This window comes from Eutrema salsugineum, unplaced genomic scaffold (assembly GCF_000478725.1).
Source record: "Eutrema salsugineum unplaced genomic scaffold, Eutsalg1_0 scaffold_2, whole genome shotgun sequence".
Lineage (NCBI taxonomy): Eukaryota > Viridiplantae > Streptophyta > Magnoliopsida > Brassicales > Brassicaceae > Eutrema > Eutrema salsugineum.
Window position 1 is genome coordinate 8,123,899 of NW_006256829.1, and position 18,888 is coordinate 8,142,786.

General features: G+C 34.3%; 4 protein-coding genes across 5 annotated transcripts; 1 reads left to right on the plus strand and 3 right to left on the minus strand.

Moving 5' to 3' along the window:
* Positions 1 to 782: 782 nt before the first annotated feature.
* On the minus strand, positions 783 to 2,027 carry LOC112086810. Its single transcript, XM_024156712.1, is given in 3 exon segments — positions 783 to 861; positions 863 to 940; positions 2,005 to 2,027. Coding segments are annotated over 3 exon segments (180 nt in total).
* On the plus strand, positions 912 to 5,979 carry LOC18018467 (interactor of constitutive active ROPs 3). Of its 2 annotated transcripts, XM_024156444.1 has the most exons (5): positions 912 to 1,079; positions 2,884 to 2,997; positions 3,354 to 3,528; positions 3,865 to 5,391; positions 5,485 to 5,978. In XM_024156444.1, the coding sequence occupies exons 2-4, from the start codon at positions 2,978 to 2,980 to the stop codon at positions 5,365 to 5,367; spliced, it is 1,698 nt and encodes a 565-aa protein (XP_024012212.1). In that variant the 5' UTR covers positions 912 to 1,079; positions 2,884 to 2,977; the 3' UTR covers positions 5,368 to 5,391; positions 5,485 to 5,978. The 2 variants fall into 2 exon arrangements, with proteins under 2 accessions (XP_024012212.1, XP_006400869.2); XM_006400806.2 differs by lacking the exons at positions 912 to 1,079; positions 2,884 to 2,997 and adding an exon at positions 3,189 to 3,239 and having other exon boundaries at positions 5,485 to 5,979.
* Positions 5,980 to 7,245: 1,266 nt separating this feature from the next.
* LOC18018468 (dof zinc finger protein DOF5.3) lies at positions 7,246 to 8,491 on the minus strand. The gene is made up of 2 exons (XM_006400807.2): positions 8,322 to 8,491; positions 7,246 to 8,224 (listed from the first exon to the last, which is right to left on the minus strand). Exons 1-2 carry the CDS (start codon positions 8,343 to 8,345, stop codon positions 7,463 to 7,465), a joined length of 786 nt encoding a protein of 261 aa, XP_006400870.1. The 5' UTR covers positions 8,346 to 8,491; the 3' UTR covers positions 7,246 to 7,462.
* A 6,435-nt stretch (positions 8,492 to 14,926) lies between these two features.
* Positions 14,927 to 16,433, minus strand: LOC18018469 (NEDD8-specific protease 1). Its single transcript, XM_006400808.2, has 2 exons — positions 16,300 to 16,433; positions 14,927 to 15,730 (listed from the first exon to the last, which is right to left on the minus strand). Exon 2 carries the CDS (start codon positions 15,678 to 15,680, stop codon positions 14,991 to 14,993), a length of 690 nt encoding a protein of 229 aa, XP_006400871.1. The 5' UTR covers positions 15,681 to 15,730; positions 16,300 to 16,433; the 3' UTR covers positions 14,927 to 14,990.
* Between the last annotated feature and the right edge of the window lie 2,455 nt (positions 16,434 to 18,888).

Consider the following 18,888-nt stretch of genomic DNA (forward strand, 5'->3'; position numbering starts at 1 on the left):
AATCGACATATTGTAATTTTAATTTCTCGTTGTATTAAGAGTTTATTTTTAGCTAATATACTATTAACCAACCAAATGTAACTGTAAGAGAAAACAGATATTTTATTTTTAGCTAGACCCACTGTGTCCTAAAATGCACTTAGCGATAAAATGTATGCTTTAGCTTTTTTAGTTGTTCAAGCTTCTTTTTGGTTTTCCCCGACCAACCATACTATCAAAGTCTCTTCAATCCGACCCCTTCTAAATTTCCGGGCACTGCACGCCTTAAATTTATATATATATGTTATTGATAAATGGTGGCCTTGGCCAATATATGAATAAGCCAACATAGGGCCCTTTTTTTACTTTAATGTGATGGCCCATTCAGTCAAGACTATTGATTTACGGTTTACATTTTTAATTAAGAAGAAAGTAGATTAGCAAAGAAAAATTAAATTCCTTGACATTTGACAGAAACAAAAAGAATATGAAGAATAACAAAAGTCTTATATACATACTTTGTGTCTGATAGGTTCAGATTTTTCTATGTTTTGGTTTTTATTTAACTTTTTTTTGTTCCCTTAAGATGACTATCTTCTTTACACACTATATTTTTAGAGGAACATTTTCGCTGCGACCGGAGAGGCAAAACTAACATAGTCAATAACCAATTGTTGACGAATAAGTGAATAAGTTTTATCTGTAATAATTTACCAACTTGCACACCAAAAAGAAATTAATAATAGTATTAAAAAATTCCCGGCTTTGGACTTGGGAAATGTCTAAAAACCGAAAATTAAAATTCAAAAATCAAAAACTATCCTCAAAACGACAAAGGAGTACGCTTTGTCTTGCTGCGTTTTGGAATAACCTTTTGTTCCATTCTCTCCGCTTTCTTTTCTCAGACTCACTGCCCAAAGCCACAACTCACATTACCTACTTCTCTCTCTCACATCGCACACTGTTCACTCTTGGATTCCGCAGAGTTAAAGAGAACTTTGGTTTTGAATCTCAAATCTCTCTTCCCATTTGATTTTTTTTTACACATTTTCTTTGGCAAAAACTGGATCTTTTCTTCAAGCACGAACCGTCCTCGCAGCGTAAGGAATTCCTTTGGTTCCCCTGAATTTGGTTTTGATGATGTGAAACTTTAGATACACTGCTTCCTGGAAAATGCAACAGCTTTCCTGGAAAATGTAGTTTCTTTTCCGAGTAAAAAGTTGTGATTTTTATCTCTTTTAGTTGTTTCTTTTTGGGTATACCGCCTTTCCTTCGCATTTTACGTTACTAGTTTCGCTTAATCGCAGAAAGTTCGATTATTGTGTGTTTTCCTTCTCAATAAGATTTTGTCAGAAAAATGAAAATTTAATTTTTTTTCCTCCATGTAATGATGAATATCTGGGAACTTGATTTTGAAGGAATTAAATATTGTGTTTAACAGTCTTGAAGCTTGAAACATCAAAAATGTCTCCTTTTTTTTCTCTTCATCTAATTTTAGTGTCTTTTTTTTTCGAGAAACTATTATCTAATTTATGTGTTGTTATTGTGTGTTGTTATTCTTATTTCAGTTTTTATCTTACTTTTGAATAAAAATCTTGGGATAGATTTGTGTTGTAGGAGTATTACAGTTCTTCATATCTGGTCTCATTAAAAAAAGGGAACTCCTTTTTTCTTTGTTTTTGGTAACTTTTAAGGTTCAATGTTGAAGCTTTTTCTGTGCTGCACTGTGATTGTTTGCTAATGCTTACTTTAATTAACATGATGATTGATTGATTCACTCAAGTGGTTTTATAAATTAGATTCTCCTTTTTCATGGAAAAGTTCATCCGTTAAACCAAATAGATTTGATTTCTGCTTGCCATGTCTTTGAGTGGGTATTAAATCTGTTTAGTTTATATTAAAAAATCTATTTTTTCCATGTAAAAGACGTTTAAATTCATTATGATAGTAGTTTCTTCAACGTCTAAGTCCCCTCCTTCCACGGCAATAATGGAGGAGAAGTTGGAACTTGATCTAGAAAATTACAGGTTAACCCTCTCGTGTTCCATTTAGGAGGGTGAATCTGGTAGGGACATAAATGTAATTCTACCACCTTACATAAGCTGCTTGTGTAGTTGTGTAGGACCCTTTGGTACCAGCCTTCATGATGATAGGTTGTGAACATTGCATAGTTAAGAGGCCACAAAGGATGATTCCTTTTTTGTTATTTTATAGTCAAACAACTTGTGTAGTTAGCATCAATGGTTACAGTGTCTAGATATGAGTTGGTCGTTCTTTCTTCTTTTTTAATTTGGTTGATTTGGATAAAATCCAATTTTTTTTTGGGTTTATCTGTATTAGAGTTGCTTACAGTGCAGTCTTTGAAATCATCTTTTGGCGATATGTTGGTTCACCTGAGATTTGACTCTGATTGTGTTGATTGCATCTGTCCCATTTTATAATATTGGGTAAAGTGTTTTATTCTCCATTGAGTGAAATATTAAACACCAAGTTTTTTTATGGTCTTTAGAGGTATGAGTGAGCAGGTTCAGTTGAATAGAATGGTCTCAAGCATAAAAGACACCAGTTTTTTTTTGTTTTGTTTTGTAAACTCATGTCTGGTCAAATTTTATGAACAGGAGGGTATGCATTGAATCTTAATGCAGTTTTACGGTAATGCACAATCCAAAGAATATCTTTGTCGACATAAGACATAACTAAGAAGTGCGATAAAAGATTTTGTTTCTTTTAACATGTTCATTTTCTGGTAATGGATTTGATTACAGACGTAAAGAAATATTTTTTACGCTTATACTTTCTTTGTAATAACTCCTATCATGTTTTCTCTGCCATTGGATTGTTAACTATGTCTCCATCTTTCTGCATTTAATATTCATGAGCTCTCTACAATTCTTGGTGGGTCAGGCTACATTGAAGAAGCAAAGAAGAGGCTGGAAATATCTTTTCGGTAAACAAGGTTTTTCATTCATCCTGTGCATTAGAAGGATAATATTACAGTATGCAGACCCAAAAGGGAAGGTAAATCTTGGTTCTTGTGTTTCTATAGTTTCTTTGCATTTATGGCTGATTCTTCTCCCCTTTGGTGGTTTTCTTGTGGGAGTTGCTTGTCAACACTGAATCTTAAAGGTTGCATTCTTGTGGTCCTCAATACTGATTGCTTCTATTTAATCAAATCCTATCACATTTTTTCGCTAATCTCTTTTTGAACAAGAAATCTATGTAGCCAACAAGTTATGACCTTTAATGATTTGTTACTATAAGTAAGAAGTTTTTTTCATTCTTTAGCACATTTCTTACAACTGTGGAGTATGGATATCTTCCTGGTTTTCAATTTCTCATCTTTTTGTTTTTAATTTTTGTGTGTTTTGGAGCAGAAATGGATCTCCAGATGTTCCTAAGAAGGTGTCTCCTCGAGCTGCTCGGCCACTGAAGATACCAGCCCTAGAACCTGACTCTTCTTCATCTCCTATCCCATCTAATAACAGAACACCAAAGGATAAAAGTCCAAAATTTCCGGACCGTAGATCTCCACGAAGCCCCGTCTCCGAGGTATGAGCCTTTTGTACTAAGCTTGTTTTAGATTCAGGGTCTTGAAAGATTTCCTTTTTATTGTTTTATTCCTTATTGGTGTATCTAGATTTCATCAAACCTCTTTTATTTGCATGATCCAAGATAAGTCCTTTCCATCATAACATGTTTCTGCAACGACTTTGATGAGGAAAATTTAGCATACAATTAATTTCGGTGCCTATGGGATCTAGAATTAGGTAGAATATTTAATTTGGGGTAGTTGAGAGATGAGAATGTAACTATTTTTCACTCAGTTGTCTGTTTCTTTGTTCTCCTTGATATTGCCGTAACACTGCCATGTTTCTTTACTAACAGAAGAAGAGGCCAAGTAGAATAACGGAGCTAGAGTCGCTAGTCTCGCAGCTTCAGGAGGAGCTGAAGAAAGCGAAAGACCAAGTCACAGTGTCTGAGACATCAAAGAAGCAAGCAGAGCAAGAAGCAGAGGAGTCCAGGAAACAGCTACAAGAAGTTTCCTCAAAGCTCGAGGAGACCACCCAGAATCAGGTTTTGGAAGTTTCAGCGTTGGAGGAAGAAACCAATAAAACCGCTGCTTCTGATCATCGAAGTGTATCTCAGGAATGCGATTTGGAGTTTGGTGCTACTGCTGATGAAAGAGCAGGACTGGCTGTTGTTGTTCATGAGATCCAACAACTCAAGCTTCAGATTGAGATGGTGGCTTCTTCTGAAGCTGGTCATGTGAAACAAGCTGAGTTGCGTAACTCGGAAATTCACCTTTTGAGAGGAAACTTAATGGACACAGTTTTTCTCGTCGAGAATTTTAGGAACCAGCTTAAGGACTGTGAGGTATCAGATGCTGAAACCGAGGCTTTGGCCACCGAAACTCTTAGGCAGTTGGAGAATGCTAAAAAGGCAGTAGAAGAACTGAAGTCAGATGGCACAAAAGCAATTGAAAGTTATAAGAAGATTGCAGTAGAGCTTGAACAGTCAAAATCGAGGATGGGTTGGCTTGAAGCTCTTGTGAATAAACTTCAGACCAATCCGGGTGATTTGGAAAACCACGAAACCTTGCTTAAAGACTATGAAAGTTTAAAACTTGAGGAATCAAATGAGATGAAGGAAGAAGTATCTTCCCTGAGATGTGAGGTAGAGCGACTGAGAGCGGCTCTAGAAGCTTCTGATAAGAAAGACCAAGAGGGGAATGTGGAGGCTTCTTCTCGGTTACGGATACAAGCTGAACTCCAGTCTGAATTAAAGATAGCTAAATCCGAGATAGACGAGCTAAAGGCGAGGTTGATGGACAAGGAAACAGAATTACAGTTTGTTTCAGAGGAGAGAGATAACATGTACCAAAAACTGATGAAGAACCCGAAAGAGACAGATGTTGAAGCTGAGCTGAAGCAACTAAGGGAGGCGATCGAGAACTTTAAGGCAGATTTGATGGATAAAGAGACAGAACTTCAGATCGTTACAGATGAGAACGAGACACTAAAATCAGATATCCACAAGAGGGAGACAGATGTACAAGAAGCGCTCATGAAGCTAGGGATTGCAATGGAAGAAGCTGACAAGAGTAGCAAGAGAGCCGTTAGAGTAGCCGAGCAACTTGATGCTACTCAAGCTTCAAACTCAGAGATGGAAACAGAACTGAGGAAGCTCAAAGTACAATCCAACCAATGGAGAAAAGCTGCTGAAGCAGCTACGGCCATGCTCTCTGCTGGAAACAACGGAAAATTCTCTGAGAACTATAATCAAACAAACTCTCCTTACTCGGAGGATATCGATGATGAACTGACAAAGAAGAAAAATGGGAATGTGCTCAAGAAGATTGGTGTTTTGTGGAAGAAGCCTCAGAAATAGCTGGAGACAGACTAATATAATTAGGTAATCTCTTTTATAAAGTTATCAACTTTTTGGTCAATGGTCTCTCTGAAATTCTCTAAAGGAACTGACTTTCTCTTTGGTTCTGCTTCTCAGGGTACCGTTGATATGGAGCTGGATTATAAGAGCAACTCCTATAACTCTGGTATTGATGTGAATCAGTAGTTTGAGGACTTTGTTTTGAGAAAATACATGTTCGAAACATTTGCGTTGTGATATTTTTTAAGTTAAGGCACGAATGCCTCCGGTTTATTTAGCAAGGTTGGAATTTATCACTGCGCCTAATGTAAGCACCAATCTGAATAAAGTATGTTTAGGATTATTGAAACTCTGCCACATGTAGCGTTCTGGATTGGTGTTGTGCGAGTATCAGCACAAAGTTCTCAGGAGTTTTGCCACCACCACCGGCGACCACAACACAAGCTATGGTTATGAGATTGATCGATGGTGAGCTAGTTCTCCATGATCAATCATTCAATCTCATAACCATAGCTTCTGGTCATTAGATGAAACAAGAAAGAAACGAGAGATCTGCAGCGCTGCTGGTGGCAGAGCTTCCGGAAACTTTGTGCTGAAATAGTCCCACAACAGCGATCCAGAACCCTATCTATGGCTGAGTTTTAACAACGTTACAATAATACTGTTTGTTTACTATATGTACAAGAAAATAACGTCACAACAAATGTTGAGATTGGGCTCGATAAGCCCAACCCTAAGATAGGATCTCCCAATGACTATATTCCACAATTAAACACTATCTTTTTTTACTAACCGTTTAAAATTCCAAACCTTTTGGAAGTCTTCCAGAAATAGAATAAAAAAAAAAACACTCGCTTTAAGAGACGTTAACGTCAGTTTTCTTTGTTTCCAAATACATGCATAAAAATTGAAAATTTATATGGTTTATAAAAAATGTAGAGATCAATTCGTAAGATAATGAGTTGGGTCTTTTGTTTTTCTATCAATCATTAGTTGGGTTTTTGTGTCTTCTTGATTATGGGAAAATCTTACGTCAAAACTCAAAAAATAATCACGATCGTGTTTACGGAAATATATATACATAATAAAATTAGTAATAGCAACAATATTCACTTAAAAGACTCAAAATAATATAGGTGCATGTTTCTATATCTATAATTATAGTTCTGTATGTACATAAACACGTGTTTCTGTGTGTAAACAACAACCAACCAACAAAGATATTTTATTTATTCAAAACATTCTCTTAACCCTTAAGTGTGTAATAGCCGATGTAAGCAAAATTAGTTAGGTGAGATCTCTCTTTGTCATATTATCTCTGGTCTTACATTCTCATCCATAAAAAAACCGATATATACACTTTATACTATCTAAACCGCAATTTTCATGGGTACTTAATTTAGACTTTCTGTTTTCTCTTAACCAAATTTCTCGTTTAAAACCATTAAAGTGCTGATATCGTAGTATTATTGTCCGCTACAGTATATACATACCAATATTTATTTGAAATCATACAACAACATTACCAAGATTGAGATTTTAAATTAAATCATAACTTACCAAGATTGAGATTGATCCTTTACGTCACTAAATCAATTTAGTAGGTTTTAAAAAGATGAAAAAAAAAATAAATAATTAAGTAGACACATTAACGTCATTGACCTATTAATTGAGAAGCCTCGAGAGGTCAGATTTTTTCCAGGAGAAATTATTATTATTAGGACTCAATGGGAGAACTTAGGGTTTGAAGTTAAGCACACAATTTGCATTCGTTGATAAATTATTAATTTCACTGATATATACCTCGATTTGTTGTTTATTCCAGAAACCATTCGAACTTCGGTAACAAATATTAATCCGAAATTAGAAAAACGAAGGCAATGTCTCATTTAAAACATAGTACAGCAATGAACATATAAAAGAAAGAAACACAATAAAACACCCAACCCCATTTGAAACTCTTTTAAAAAACCCTAATATAACTATATATCCTTGACCATTTCATAAAATAGCTCGTCCCCATCTTTCCTCCCAATAAATATGAAATATGGAACCCTAAATTAAAACCCAAATGAAATTGAGGTTTTAATTTGAACTACATTAAAGCACCAGAATTAATATAGTTCATATTGGTCCAAATATCTCTCCCTGAATCAATATGATCTACATGACCACCTCCTCCTCCTCCTATGTTCATCATTCCAAAACTCTCTCTATTAATCTGCCATGGAAATCCCCACAAAACCTTGTTTGGATCACCCATCGCAATATCCAAACCGCTGCTCCCGTTTCCAAACGCATAACCAGCGTTCTCCTTTTGATGGCTTGTCCCAAACACACTCTCCATATCAGACTGATGAGAGCTACCAAATTCTGAAGGAAGCCCTAGCTGTGAAGAACTCCCCAGAGGTTGCTTGTTCAGCAAGGCAAAGGCTAAACTGAGATCAATCTGTTCATTGTTATTATACCCGCCAAAACTCGCCGCCGAGAAAGCTTTACCGTCGTGGGACGTCGGTTCCGGGGTGGTTCTGAGGCTTCTTGACGCCGAAGATGTGGACCGTTTGTTTTTCCGGCAGCCGCCTCCGACGGGGATGTTCCTTAGGGTTCCACCTTTGGTCCAATATCTCCGGCATGATTTGCAGAAGTAGCGAGGCTGAGAGAGGCTGTAATTGTTGTAGTAACAAAATTTTGTGTTTGTTGAGTCGCAACGTGGACATCTCAGAGCTAGCTCAGGTGGCTGTGGCCTCGCCGCGCCGGTCGCCGGAGAAGGTTTCTTCTGATGGTCATCTTGTGTTGGGTTTGATGAACATGATACTCCCATGGCTTCTCTTGCTTTGTTAAAATTCTCAAAAACATCCTTTAATTAAAAAAAAAAGAAAACACATCAAGATTCTAATTTAATCAAACAAAATTCCGTCAAGATGTTAGTGATTGTGCATATAATTGGAGTTTACCTGGTGCTGTAACAAATGATCCATAAGAGCTGAATCTGAGAAGCGCCTTGTATATTATTAGATGAGTGTGAGTATGTGTAGGAGATGGAGATTGTTTCTTGTGATCAAAGAGAATGATGGATATGAGTAGAAATGTAAAGTGAAGCAAAAAGGAAAGCCAAGCATCTCTATATATATACACAGTACATGGGAATGTGGGAGGAGAGAGAGACACATTTGTGGTGGCCTCGATCCAATATGATTTTTTTTTAAACTATGATATTCTGAAATTTAATCTTGATATTTATAAACAATGGTATGAAGAATAATGTGAACTAATTCGGAACGTGATTTGGAACAGACCATAAAGCCGCCGTTTGTGATTTTTTATATATGGGTATATGAATCGTATCCTACTGTTCATTAAAATGTTTTGCGTATATATTATATAACACTACACCTAAACACAAAATTGTAAGTTTAATTGTAAGTTTGATATAATTTTTCTTCTGATGATTTTTGGTACATACATTATAAGAATAGCGCGAGATGATAAACTAAGACCTTTGAAAGGTCGAAAATAAATATTGTCGTTGTGTAATTATCTCTTCAAATTGAACATGTTTTAAGAGTTGTGCAAAAAAGGTCCTACTTTACAACAACAAAACAAATATTTTTACGATATTAATATTGTGAAAAGCTATAACATAATATTTTGGAATAATCGATATCCAAAATTAAAAAAAAAAATTATTTCTAATAATAAGTTCTCATAATATCTAACATTTACCAAGTAATCGATCCAACATATATATATATATATTGATTATAGTCTCATTTAAAAGCAACTACAAACTTTGCCAATCAAGTCTCATTTAAAAGCAACTACAAACTTTACTCAAGTAGCCTAATTAAAAACCATATAACTAGAGTCCAAAATAATCACTAAGCTCGCTAAGATACTCCACAATAATGGATCGGTCAAATTCTTATAGCGGTCAAATGCACATATGAATATATGATGATGGGTTGCAATCGTTATCAATAATGTGAAATCGATCTCTATCCCAATTGATTAAGATGAATAGTAGCCGTACGATGATGGATGTGAGTTGGTGTTTAACGTCGGATTCCCACGCACTCTCTCATCGTCTTTTTGTATTGTAACATTTCTGTTTTCTGTCCCAAACGGTCCGTTGAGTTGTCACAACGTGGGACCCATACTCATTGCGATGTCTTGTTTCTTCCTTATGGGACCGATCTTTTCTTTTCAAGTGATCACCTTCGTATCGTAGTCGTACTATACTGGAGTGGGCAAATTAATATCTCTATTTTCCGTTGTGATCCATTACACATTCTGATTCATTCTAAAAATTTATGGATAATCATAATTACACATAGCAAATGAAATACAATTTTGTTTATGGCAAAACAAACCACAAGCACTGTAACACATATAATAAAAATGCATAAAACTTATTTGGGTTGTTTTAAAACCTTATTAATTTGATTGAATAGTTACTAAAGAGTTTTAAAATGTTTCACTTCCATCACCTAATTAGATCTCTTCTTTTTTCATATAATCCTAAGCATATATTTTTCGAAATAAATAAATATAGTGACACCTTGGACAAGAATTTTTATCTGATAGGACCACAAATGTTTCTTGTTTTTGTTAAAACATATTGGACTAACATTTCTTCTAAAAAAAATCTTATCTTACTTTAAATATATAATCTGTCGAACATATATATTATTTTGCTATCGATTTCTCGAATATAACTACTTGTGGATTTTGAGATTTATATTTGATCTAATAGTTAATTGTTTTTGTTGTATCTATTATCTAAAAGTTGATCTCAAATTAATATCAAAAATAATTATGGTTCTCTAGTTGTTCTGCATTTAATTAGTACATATACCTCGTGGTTATTATTAATATATTCTTACTGAGATAACAAACAAATCATATCAGATGTACGTAGTATGCAATAGTAGGGCAACTATCATCATATATCAATAAACATACTTGTAATAGACATAATACTTACTTGATTCATTAATATTTAAAAATTGTAGTACATGTAAATAGGACGCATGATGAAGTAAAAGCAAAGAATTAGCCAGAGAATGTGTAGCTCATGATGTTCTTACATTATCCCATGGGGATTTAAAGTTCATAGAGACACAAATCATACTAAGACATTGGTTTTCGGAAAAGAGACTTCTATGAAGACCGAGATTTGGTCTAAGGACCATACCCACACACATAAATATCATAAAATATTGCTTTTAATTAGAACACCCTTTAATATAAACATATATAATATACGGTTTTTAAACGTTGTATCCTGGGAAGAGAGAATAAGTAACTCCCACCAGTTTTTAAATATATAGTATGTCGTGGGAAGAGAGAATGAGTAACTCATACTGTATTTGCTTTCTCTCTACTGAATTTTTTTGGCGAATCTATCATTTTTTTCTTCTTTTAATTGAAACAAGAGAATCATGTTTCTTTCTATCTATATAAACGAAAGTATTAAATTTTATGTTATCGGATTATGCTACATCAGATTTTAGAAAAATGTAGAATTGAACTTTTAAAAATCAATCATTCAATGCATCCCACTTAGTATACTTATTTCTTTCGTTCTGTTTTGATAGGATGTAAAAAAAACATTTTGTTATTAAACTGTAGTTTTCCGCTAGGAAAATTAATGATTCATTCACAAAAAAAACAGGTCTCCAAATATAAATGATGATCATTATATTGTCCTTTGGACCCGACCTTTTTGTGGCTCCCAATAATAATCATGACCATATACTATAAAATTTTAAACTTTCGATGACGAAATTCTAACACTAATTTAACTGAAAATGATCATGGACTGGAAATGCGTTTTGTATAAAACATCTGAACAATACACTTGTATAAATTTCTCGATTTGTGTCATTTTTTAAATATATCCAGCTTATAAATCGAAATTATAACGTGGAGGTTGTACTGTATATAATGAACATATAGATAATTAAATTCAAAGGACATTACAATTTGAATTTAGAAGTAGGGATTGGATTCGACTTTTTTGAGTCAAAGGTTTTCAAAATTCACAGGCTAACTTCTTCGACAGAGACAGAGAGAGGGAGAGTACGCTGAGAGAGATGGAGCTATATTGAATCAACTAAAACGAAATGTGAATATGTGATATTTATTATCATAAATCGTTAGTGAAAATCTCAAAATGGCGAGAAAGCTAGCGCAATAAATTACCAGCTATAAACTAACAAAACCAACTAAGCTAGTCTTCCTGTAAACGCTTCCATAAATTATCCCATCACACGTTTTATTTCATATGCGACCAAACTAAAGCAGAGTTTGGATCGATACTAACTCTTAAACAAAGAATGTATAAGAGAGTAACTGACAAGAACTTAAAAGATAAATATGATTGTCTTGAAATATCAAACTAATCTATAAACTTAAATATATAGAGGTCAAGAAACAAGGATGATAGTGAGTTAGTGACATAGCATGAATCTTCCATTTTCAGCAATCAGGAATCGAACATTATAATATGTCTATATTTGAATTGGAAGTGGTGGACCACGGAAAATATAAATGGAAAAATAGACATAGAGTTTTGGGTTGACTAGTCAAAGTTGTGATATATTCAGTTGCGTTTTGGAGTCTTTAGTAGACAAGTGACAAAACTGGAGTTTCTTGGGCAATAAAAAGACGTTAAAGCAGATCGTATTGATAAGAGAGCTCTCGCATATTATGAATCATACTGCAATCTATCTCGACATGATGTACTCCTCATTTATCATAGTTTATAGAGTGATCGTTATCGGAATTTTAATTTATATTTTATATATAACACTTTTTTTTTTATTCGGATTCGTCCAAATGACTCTTACAGCTAGTAAGTATATATATATTTGATTTTTTCGGAGAGATGCTAAATTCGATAAGTAATGACAACTTGTTCTTCATTGCAACGTGAAATTTTTTATATTCTTAGTTATGCTACTATTGTACCGTTGGTGTGTACATGGTTAATGGTCTAAGCAATTGATAAATTAACGATTGGATCAAGTTGGTCCATCTCATAATTAGGGTTAAATATTATAAACATCGTAAATACAGATTACTACTAGTAAAAAATTTGATATATACCAACGGAAAAAATGATGGTCATGGTCGAAATGATCCTGATAAATAAAAAGTTAACAACTTTGACAAATAGGGATATAACTTAATTTAATTGGAACTGCTGCTCTTTTTTTTTGCACTAATGCCTGGTAACAAGAAGGGCCTAGAATTTCTGTTCGAATAAATTAATTTGAATTCTCTTTTATGAAGTAACTCTTTCTTTTTTGTTTCCTATCAATAAGTTAAGTCATGAACTTAGGTCATATTTGTAAATGTACGTAAAATCACTTAAAAATACAATTAGGATAGGATCTCATGATGAACTACTACACGGATCGTACAAATGACATACGAAGCAATTAAGCAAACAAGAAACCCTAAATTCTGATTTAAACATTATAAAGAAAGAAATAAGAAAACCTGGAAATTTCCGGACAAATATTCGGGTGTGGGGCCAAGCCAAAAACCGACGAAACAGAGTGATTGGCCGGCGGTATAAGTGGGACCAAGATGCCGGCTAATGGGATGACACGTGGCGGCATGACAGAGGAATAAATTGGAGGAAATCGAGGAAAGAAAGAATGATAAGTGAGAGCAAGTGGTTGCAGCCTGATAGGTTTTGCATGTGGTGTCTCACTCACAGTCAGTGTATAAAACTCCCATTTTTTTTGAAAAAAGAAACACATATACTTATTAAATAGTAGTAGTCTAGCCAAATCTATCTATTTTCAAACAATATCTGACAAAAACATTAGAATCAAATATCATTCTACATTTCTACTCTAGTTTGGTTGTATACGTAGACATTTAGGAATTGGAAAATAATACTATTTTAAACATTCGTAGGATAAATGTTCCAAGATAATGTTTTTGGTTTTATTTTGTTAATTACAAGTGATCAGAAACTACATTGTTACCGTAATAAGATTCAGTTATGTTTTCTACATCGTGTTTTTTTTTTTACATTATAATTTTTTCTTATTGATCTAATAGATAGTGTACTAAAGCAAATTAACCAAAAATAAAATAAAATATTATCTATTGCAAAGCAATGTTTTTTGGAATGCTACTAGTTAAGGAAAATTGTAAATCTTTTAATTTCTTGTTGAATTATTGTCTTATTGCTCTTCCAACTAGAAGCGTTTTTACTTTTTTATAGATTAGTGTTTTTACCAAAATCTGGCATGATTATTTTAACGTATAGTCCTCTTAAGTTACAGTGTTGAGAACACTGACAAGAGACGTGTATTAAGAAAATACTTAAGATTTAGGATCGGATTTGAGATTTGAGGCGCAATTTCCATAGGGACCCGCATATATTCTTGCCTCCATCTTCAAGCAAAGCATCAAAGCGTAGATTCCCATGCAGCTCTCTCTTTTTAGCTTGTCCTCATATTTTAATCAAACATGAGCTTTCTTTTGTTTGTTTCCACTTTAGTGTAAATTTCTCTCGGTTTCGGAAAATAGATTCGTTTTCACGATCTATACTTTTTTTGCTCTTTCATTAAGTTTCGGTTGCTTTTTTTTTTTTTGTTGACAAAGTTTCAGTTGGTATTGAACATATATTACTATTTTTCATCATTTCTTATTTTAGAAAGTTTTTTTATTCATCTATAACTAGCTACTATTCTCAAAAGTAGCTTAAACGATATGTTTGAAAGCCCTTTAACAAAAAGAAAAACTGATTTTTCTAAAAAAAATGATATCTTTCAATTCATAAGAAGTATTTAGTTTTAATTGCACTATGACTTAACCACAATATATCGTTGAAAACAAAAATTCTCTTCACACAAATAATCATAAACTTTGGTTAAGAAAATATAATATCAGTAGTCATCTTATGTGAAGTTCATGAGTCCTGACTGGAAATTAACATAATAAGTTTGAAAAATTTAGACGTTTTTTGTGTAGTTTTGTTGTCTCGACAATGTATTTGGCTATGTAAAAAAATGTATTTGGCAAAAATAAAACAATCCCATCATTATTGTCCAGAGAATCCATTTGATTATTTTGTTTTATAGAATTTTATCATTTAAAAAAAAAAATTGATGCCGTGACGTAGACGCGTCACTGGTTCGCGTGATGGAGAATGTGTTCATTTTCCACTGCGGGCCTGTGTTAACAACTTAATATTATCTTCTTGAATGAAATTGGGCCTACAGTCACCAGACCAATGTGGTTTAACTACATCTTGAATTTGAAGATTTAATCTTTATTCGTTGGACTTCTATTTCGCACAATCCCGTGATTTGAGCTCTGTAATTATTATACAAAAGCTTTGAATTATAATTAGTTATTAATCTTTTAATTTATTTCTTTAAACTCGAGAATTTTAATTTTAATTCTTTAAGAAAACACAGTTTGAGTGTTGACCATTAAAAAAAAAAACAGATTCACCAAACAACAGTTTATCTCAAATAGCCTTGTTTTGACCTTACCGGTTAGAAGTAGAGCAGAACTGGTTTCCGTAACCGGTGAAAATATCAAATATTATAGTTCCGGAATATCCAAAAAAACATGATTCAACAACCATTTCTTTATTTACTCGCAGTCTTCTCAGACATCAAACTTTTAATCAGCCTCAATATGTCTTCTCTCAAATGGCTAACCGATTCCGGTACAGTCTCCTTCACATCAGTAAACCAAAACTCATCCCGGTTCTTCTTCATTCCTCCAGAGCTAAACCATTGGCATACAACCTGAGCGATCGCAAGAACGTAAACACCACAATCGTACCCGTTCTTTTGCTGCGGTGTTGTATCATTGCATTCTCTGTATGCTGCATCTCCGTTGGACACAAATGGAGAAACCGCCTTGAAGAGCTTTTCCGCGTTACGTTTATTCATTCCCATCAAGCTATCGTGATGGAAAAACGAGTTTGCTTCTTTGTAGTAGACGAGCAAGCTCCAGTGTAATCCGCCTTCTGCTAGCTCGACATCGAGGTTGTCGTTGACAGGCAATATCAGGAGGTCGATGTCGTTTAATCTCAAGGGTTTCATGAAATCTTTGAGGGATTCAGTGTCAGGGTAGTTTGAGATCCAGAAGGCAATGGAAGGAGGGATTAGTGAGATAGTAGGGCAGGTGTGGACTGTGGATAAGTAGCTTAGGTAGAACTCGATAACACGATCGTTTAGGAAATTTGGCGGCTTTAGGATGTCCAAATCTGATCTCCTGAGGACAACATCGTTGTAGCTGAGGATCTTGTCGTCACACGAACTATATCCCATACCGTATACTGATAAGCTTCAAAAGGCTACACTGGAGGAACCTAGAAAAGCTGCAATATGCATATATACACAATTTGTTAAGTGAAAATGAAGAACATGTTTTTTTTTTTTTGAAATGAATGTAAATTAATGAATAACATGTTTTCAGAAAGTAAAATCACGAAGAACAGTTAAGAGCCTGAGTCATAGGCTGAATCACTTTGTCAATGAGCAAGCTTAAGCTAGAATTGCTTAACTACTAGCCAGAACGTTATAAGTAGCATCAGATCTTAATGCCAGGCATAAAGTCAAAACTAGAAGATTCCCAGAAAGCATAGACTTAACGTGCGTAACAAAGACATAAAATCAAAGAGTTCGTTCAGGCATTTTGTCGAATAGTTTCCGTTCACTATAATATTTTCAAATTTCTTACACCTTATACATCCAAACGAAACCAGTGGTTCTATAAAATTGAATTCAAAAAATTGATTTGGGAAAAAAAAACTATCGGCGGAAAAAACATTTGGAAAAAAAAAAAACTATCGGCGGAAAGAAACTTCCGAAGGATTCACTCACAATATGCAGGATTTGAGCAGGAATGAATTGAGATATGCAACGAACTCATAAATTACCAGTTTACCTTGATTCTCTTTATCTATACGCGATTCCTAGATCAGTTTAGTTCTCCAGCAATCCACCGCTTGAAAAACTGTAATCTGATTATCTGAAGACAGAATCGTAACTAAAAAACAAATTAATTTATCGCAAAAATCTGGAAAAACAAATGGAAAACGAACAATATATTAAAAAACAAAAAAAAAAATGGAAAACAAACCCAATTTCGGCCCATTAGTCTAACTTCAGCCCAATATTTGGAGTTTTGATCGTACGAATATATCTCATTAAACTAATCCGTTTATATCTAATCAATTTATACTTTCTTGAACGACAAGAAATTAGAGTGATCGTATGGTTTTCAAGATGTGGGACTTGTGTTGTGTAACCGTTATAAGTGTAAAGCCGTGATTGTGATCGATCAGATGGCTAGGAAGACATATTGCTCCAAGTGTGGTCACGATTTTGGTTTCTTCACCGCCACGGCGTCACCATTGAGAAAATAAATAGTGATTCGCTTCATCCGATGATTCTTTGTCCTCTGATTATGGAAACTCTGATCACTGATCATGGAAACTCTGATCACGGAAACTCGCTGGATCTTGGCTCCGATCCCGTCTCCATTGAAGCTTCTTAGTGGAAATATATCGTTTCTTTTAACAGAAAAGTTAAAATGAACAAAGAGTTTAAATATCACATCATCAATTTTTACAGTTTTCCTGCGATGATCAAAGTAATTTTTTTTTTCTTCGTTTATAAATTTTTTTGAACGAATAATTATTGTACAGAAAAATTTAAATTGGTGTGTTTTCTTGATCTGTAGAATCAGGCTAATTTGATCTTTAAGGAAGTGTACAAGAAATGTACAGAAAAAGATCGAAATGCCTTTTTTGCTGCATGTATCTACATTGCATGTCTGACAAGAGGAAATGACTCGGTCTATTTATTAAGGGTTTATAATCGAAATTGAAAGATTCTGGTTCCTTTCTTGATGTAGCTTGTGCCAAATTGTAGTTGAAGCAGCTTCTTCAAAACCCTCTCTTTTGTAGAAATTTTCAATGTTGCTTACGGAGCCAGCGTGAAGAAGATTTCCAAGGCACGTAACGATCATAGATGAAAGCGGCTGAATTTACAGTGAGTAGTTTGTGGCCTTATAGAAGTTTTTTGCTGCATTGAACTCGTGGTTAATAGCTCTCATTTATTGACATTAATTAATTATTTATTGACCGATTTTTGCTCTACACTTAAATTGGACAGCCACAGTGAAAGCTGTTAAAGAGGCTGAAAAAAGTTGTGAATGTGTTAATAGTGGAGTAAAAAGTTACTTTGATCAGATCCTTAGTTTTTTTGTTAGTTTGTCTAAATAATACAAGATAGCATTCTGTTTTGGACTCTGTTTCGGTTATCAGATCCTATTCTGTCTCTCGGAATGGTGAGGGAGATGAAGGACATGGGTTTTTGTTTCGGACTCTGTTTTCTAATTTCTTTTGATCTGTTGTTTTACACTTTAATACGTTGATTCATGGAGAAGAAGATAGAAGCCGCTGAGAGAGAAATTAAAGGAGATACAAAGTTGATCAAATACTGAGTCTTGGATTTATTCTCGCTCTTCTCACTTACAATGCTCTGTTAAATGGTTTGAGTTAAAAAACCAACTCATAATGACAGTACCAACTACATTGTAATTGGGGCATTAAACCAAAGACTATTGATGAAAACATAGGCCATAATATTTCATTCTAAGGAAGATTGATTTCCAGATGCTGCATGTTAAGATGGAATATCTGCGGCTCCATTGACTCATCTGATCATGACAAGATCATGGAATGTACTTTCGCTTTATCACCGCAGGAGTTTTTGTTTGATCTTTTAATGTTGGTTATTCTAGCAGTTTAATCTCCATATTATACCTAACTGGTTAAAGAGTCATTGTGGTGGCACTCTCAATATTGAATCCATTGTTTGTGAAACTTCACGATAGTTTGAAATTAATTCAGATTTTATTTTTCTGTTTCCCAATAGATCCCTGAACTTTTTTAATACTACACTTACAATTTGGCCACAAACAGAATAGACACTTACAATTGGACTATAAAGCAATCAAAATTTATCCTCTGTTACAATTTTCTATGTTTTTCTTCTTCTAGATTTGCTTAAACTACAAAATTCAGTCGTGTGAAGGGTGAACATGTTTATCCGATGCCGGTCGATATAAATTTTAACCCCGGTTTAGCTTAATAGTCAATAACCGCGGTCTTTTTCTTGTTCCATCTCTCTCATTCAGGTAACTTATTTGCTTTCTCTGAAAAACTCGATAAAAGAATCTATCATTGATTGGTTATATATCACTAAATGGTACACTTTTGAGTTTTTAATGCAATCCGATCTCACCTCCAATTCTAATTGACAAAGCCATTGTGGTGTGGAACACAATTTTAGCCATAGAGACTTTCTTGGCTCATGGATTTGGAAGAAGCTGTTAAAGTACAGAGATCTGGCGAAAAGTTTTTGCAGAGTGGAAGTTAGGAATGGGGAAAACACATTCTTTTGGTATGACAACTGGTGTGGATTGGGACCTCTCTTGGATCGCACAGGAACTCAGGGGCCACCACAT

Coding starts and splice junctions, on each gene's coding strand:
- LOC18018467 (XM_024156444.1), top strand. CDS start 2,978: ATGCAGACCCAAAAGGGAAG. Junction 2,998..3,353: donor ATGCAGACCCAAAAGGGAAG/GTAAATCTTGGT, acceptor GTTTTGGAGCAG/AAATGGATCTCCAGATGTTC. Junction 3,529..3,864: donor CACGAAGCCCCGTCTCCGAG/GTATGAGCCTTT, acceptor CTTTACTAACAG/AAGAAGAGGCCAAGTAGAAT.
- LOC18018469 (XM_006400808.2), bottom strand. CDS start 15,680: ATGGGATATAGTTCGTGTGACGACAAGATCCTCAGCTACAACGATGTT.
- LOC18018468 (XM_006400807.2), bottom strand. CDS start 8,345: ATGGATCATTTGTTACAGCACCAG. Junction 8,225..8,321: donor ATCATTTGTTACAGCACCAG/GTAAACTCCAAT, acceptor TTTTAATTAAAG/GATGTTTTTGAGAATTTTAA.